The sequence below is a fragment of the Pterocles gutturalis genome, unplaced genomic scaffold, assembly GCF_000699245.1.
Source record: "Pterocles gutturalis isolate BGI_N339 unplaced genomic scaffold, ASM69924v1 scaffold14362, whole genome shotgun sequence".
Lineage (NCBI taxonomy): Eukaryota > Metazoa > Chordata > Aves > Pterocliformes > Pteroclidae > Pterocles > Pterocles gutturalis.
In genome coordinates, this window is record NW_010115575.1 from 92 (window position 1) to 4,898 (window position 4,807).

The window sequence follows — 4,807 nt, forward strand, 5'->3', positions numbered from 1 at the left end:
AGCTGTCGTGGGGTGTTGTTCCTGAAGGAATTTGGATTCAGGGTTCACTGTGCTCTGCCATAAGTCAACTAAGTGCTTTTCTCTCGGTGGGTACTGTCTGCTAAAAATGTTCCACAGGCCAGAGTTCCCCAGTGTCAATTAGTAACCTGATAATATTCAGGTTATGGGAGATGCCCCAAAAAAATAGATCACAAATGACTGGGGAAATACATATGGGCACTCAGCTGCATACCTAATTTTTTGCATTTTGCATGAAGCTGTGAGGTATGTACATACTTGCTGCCCACTGCATCTTTGAGTATGTATTCCCACATCTAAGATCTTGGTTTGTGAAAAAGTAGGTTATGGATGACAGTGTGCTATGGTTTTTTTTGAGAGAGTGCTTTATGGTTTTCCTTTCCTTCCTAGAATTGTTTGAGAAGAAGAACTATGAGCTGAGAATAGCAGGAGGTGCTGTGAGGGATTTACTGAGTGGAATGACACCACAAGATATAGATTTTGCTACGACAGCTACACCAGCAGAGATGAAGGAAATGTTCACATCTGCTGGTGTTCGTCTGATCAATAACAAAGGAGAAAAACATGGAACCATTACTGCCAGGGTTCGTTTATGATTTTACTTGGATCTTTTCTGACTGTATCTGTAATTGTGCAGCATAACCAATAGAAAACTGGTAGCATGCTCCTTTGTTAAAATATCACAGTTAAAGTGAGACCCTGCTTTAAAGTATGGAGTGATTTTTTTTTTTTGCTTACTTTTTGTTTGTAGAATTCAGTTAATTACCGTATTTTAATGCATGTTACCTCTGCATAGCCCATTCGTGCTGCTAGAAAAGATAATGTAGGCCACCCACGTGTTCAGATAACGCGGGGAAGCTGATCCTAGTGTTTCCTGCTCCTGATTTCCCAAGTCTGTCTTCTTCTACCTTGCTCGTTCCTCTGCCTCTTATTCCATCTTCTGCAGGCTATCTAGAAAATTAATAATGCAAAGATTATTTTTAGATGTAGATTTTTCTTGATTGTCTCCTGTATATGTGAACATGGTACATGTTGGATTGCATGTATCCGGCTTGAACACTAACTGTATACAAACATGAGGCTGAAAAAATATACAGCTTTTACATGTATATTAATGATTGTGTTGAAGTAACAGTGTCTGTGGGATTTTCAGCTCCATGAACAGAATTTTGAAATTACTACTCTTCGAATAGATGTTGTCACCGATGGACGACATGCAGAGGTTGAATTCACCACTGACTGGGAAAAGGATGCTGAAAGGAGGGATCTGACTGTCAATTCCATGTTTTTAGGTACACTCTTTGAAAACAAAATATTCAAATTAAACACTGCTTTTCAAATTAAGTCAGTAAATTCTTTCAGTTTGTTTCAATTTTGTTTGTTTGTCCTGCTATCAGCTGAAAGACCTGTACGAACACGTGAGGTGATCTGACAAACCAGGTCAAATCACACAACTTGTCTTCTGTATTTTCAAATGAGAATGTTTAATTGTTCCAGCCATGTTTGTAAATGCAAATTATTCTTTTTTTTTTTTCTTCTTTTTCTAGGTTTGGATGGGATGCTCTATGATTTTTTTAATGGATATGAAGACTTGAAAAACAAGAGAATTAGATTTGTAGGAAAGGCCAGTGAAAGAATACAAGAAGATTATTTACGAATCCTGAGATATTTCAGGTACTAGGTTTTGCCTTTCCTAGATAAAGAAATGAACTAAGCATTGTAGGTTTCAGAAACGTGCAGAAAGAGATCAGTAATGCAAAAGAGAATGTTAAAAAGAGTTGTAATTGTCATATTGTTGTTTACTCTAGTATTTTAAATTAGAATATTTAACACTGTGGCGGCATTCATTCTCTGAATAGCAGTATTAAATTCTTCTCCCAAGTAACAAGCAATAGGACAAGAGGAAACAGTCTCAGGTTGCACCAGCGGTGGTCTAGATTGGATATTGGGAAAAATTTTGTCACCCAGAGGGTTGTCAAGCATTGGAACAGGCTGCCCAGGGAAGTGGTGGAGTCACCATCCTTGGAGGTGTTTAAAAGATGAGTAGATGTGGTGCTTAGGGACGTGGTTTAGTGGTGGACTTGGCAATGCTGGGTTTGCGGTTGGACTTAATGATCTCAAAAGTCTTTCCCAACCTAAATGATTCTATGATTCTAAATGGAATAATTGTTCTCCATCTAACATGCAGAAGTTTTATTTTGGCAGGTTTTATGGAAGAATCTCAGAGAAACCTGGTGATCATGAACCTAGTACACTGCAAGCAATTAAAGAAAATGCCAAAGGTTTGGCTGGAATATCGGGAGAAAGGATTTGGATGGAACTGAAAAAAATTCTTCTTGGAAACCATGTGAATCATTTGGTTCAACTAATGTATGAGCTGGATATTGCCCAATACATAGGTAAGGGAAATGAAGATTGATTTCCTACTCCTTTATCATATGCAAACAACTGCAGCATGGTAAAGTGAAATAAAACTTGCTTTTACCCAGAAAGAAATTAAATTTTTTTTTCATGTGTTAACATCCACTTTTCTTATTAACATTCCTTCTTGCACTGTTTTTGTGTGTATCCCTTTAGGACTACCACTTGATGGAAACTTAGATGAATTTGCCAGAGTCACTAAAAATATTCAGAATCTGTGTCCAAAACCGATGACTGTTCTGACAGCATTGTTCAAGGTGAAGGATGATGTCACGAACCTTGATCTGAGGCTGAAAATCTCAAAAGAAGAAAAAAACCTTGGCCTTTTTTTAGTGAAACACCGGCAAGAGCTAACCAAAGCTATGGGTCCAGAACCACTTAAACCATATCAGGACTTCATAATGGATGTAAGTGTATCTCATATTGCTTTATTTTGTTCTCCACAATTTCCAGTTTTACCAAGTAGCAGAGATGACAATGCCTAGTGGAAAGAAAGGGTCTTAAAGAGCCAAGTAAGAACCGTTTCATCAGTAGGCTTGTTTATTGGTCTTAGGCAAATTTTTGCTAGGGTTTTAAAAGACCATGTTATTGTCATCAGAAAGATGGGATGTACTGACAAAAAGTATTAGCCAAATTTTAATTGCTATCAGTGTAATTTTGTGGCAGTAACTGGAAAAAATATCTTTCTGTATTATTGATACCAGTTCCAGTTAACTAAGGTAGGTTTTGGGTTTTTTTTGTTTTTTCCTTTTGTTTTTCCTCTGGAGAGGGGACCAGAAATTAGAGCTATTGCAAATGTCCTGGTATGCCCCTGGCATGTAAGGCAGCAACTTTGGTATAAAAAGATTCTCTTCCTTTAGTAGGATTTAGTTTTGCAAGAGGATAAATAGCAGACATTTCTGTTTGGATTCAAAAGCTTTTTTCTTTCCCATCCAAAATACTGAGGCTTTAAATTAATTTTTAAGAAATTATTTAAAACAAAAAAACCCACTGTTCTTTTAGCAGTTCTGAGCACCTTGTGTTCTGTAGCAGTTTTTTTGACTGGATTTAAAAACCTACCTTTCAGTTGGGCTGGAAAATCTCATATTTAGACATCTGAAACAGAAGTTTCCTGTGAACATACCTAGGGACTGACAGGTTCCTGTACTGTCCCAGCTAATTTCCCCTTCGGCATTAAAACATGAGACAGGATCTGGACCTCAAGAGATACCAGCTGGTTCTGTGAAATTCAGCTCCTTGAATCGTGTGTTGAAAGCTGGTGCAATTCCTGGAGCATTGGTATGCGTTCTTTGTGAGGAGTACTGTTAAGTAGGCAACCTGTGATGTTCTTCCACAGCAAAGTTTCAAGTAATTTTTGGGTGAAGTTCTGCACTTCTGTTGCAGTACCCGAGTCTGAAGGGGAGAGACAGCAGTCTCTGCAGTGAGGCCTGGCTCCCCCAAGAAGGTAATGGTTCCTCTCCAGTTGGAGGGTGATGATACTGGTTACAGCTTTTACCTGGAATTCAAGAAGTCCCCAAGGATCTCCCAGAGCCTCCAAATTAGGACTGAGTTATAAAACTTGTGAGGCAGAAGAGATCCTTGCTCTCATAGTTCCAACTCATCCAGGTGTTGCCTAATAAGATGTCATGGGAATAACGCAATGTTGAACACAGTTTGAGCTGCTTTCTGCTGTTTCATAGTGAATCCTCTTTTCTTTTTCAGTCTAGGGAAGCTAATACAAATTCCAAGATCTATGAGCTACTAAAATACCAAGGAGAAGAACATCTTTTAAGAGAAATTCAGCAATGGACTGTTCCTTCTTTTCCTGTTAGTGGCCATGATTTAAGAAAAATGGGTGTGTCTTCTGGAAAAGAAATTGGAACAGCGTTACAGCAGTTAAGGGATGAATGGAAGAAGAGTGGATACCACATGGATAAAGAAGAACTGTTAAGTTGCTTGAAGAAGTTGTAAAATTGAATAATAGTAGAGAACTGTTTGTGCCTTGTTCTAACTGTCATGGAGATATCAGTAAATATTTTCTCACTGTACACACAGACAGTATAGTGTTTGTCATATTTAAGATCTTCAGACAGCACTAATCCGTGATTTCTGCGAGAAGGGGTTTAATTTTGTAGTAATGTAAAATGTTACTTGCCCAATTCCACATGCTCTACCTCTTCTTGTTGTATTTCAGTGGTAAATATTTACTACTTTATCTTGACTCTGGGGCATTAGAGGTGGCACCAACATTTTTCTGATTCTGACTTTGCTACATCTGAAAAAAAAAAAAAGCCTCCCCTCCCCTCCCCGCAAAAAAAAAGATGTTTCTATCCTCTAGATAAAATTGTGGGTGATATTTGTGCCTAGGAGAGTGACAAAGTGTCTAGAA

At 38.2% G+C, this 4,807-nt stretch overlaps 1 protein-coding gene across 1 annotated transcript; it reads left to right on the plus strand.

Annotated features, from left to right (window-relative positions):
• Window positions 1-386: 386 nt before the first annotated feature.
• On the plus strand, window positions 387-4,419 carry TRNT1 (tRNA nucleotidyl transferase, CCA-adding, 1). Its single transcript, XM_010075235.1, has 6 exons — window positions 387-602; window positions 1,172-1,310; window positions 1,566-1,692; window positions 2,224-2,417; window positions 2,596-2,846; window positions 4,141-4,419. Exons 1-6 carry the CDS (start codon window positions 387-389, stop codon window positions 4,387-4,389), a joined length of 1,176 nt encoding a protein of 391 aa, XP_010073537.1. The 3' UTR covers window positions 4,390-4,419.
• Window positions 4,420-4,807: the final 388 nt, after the last annotated feature.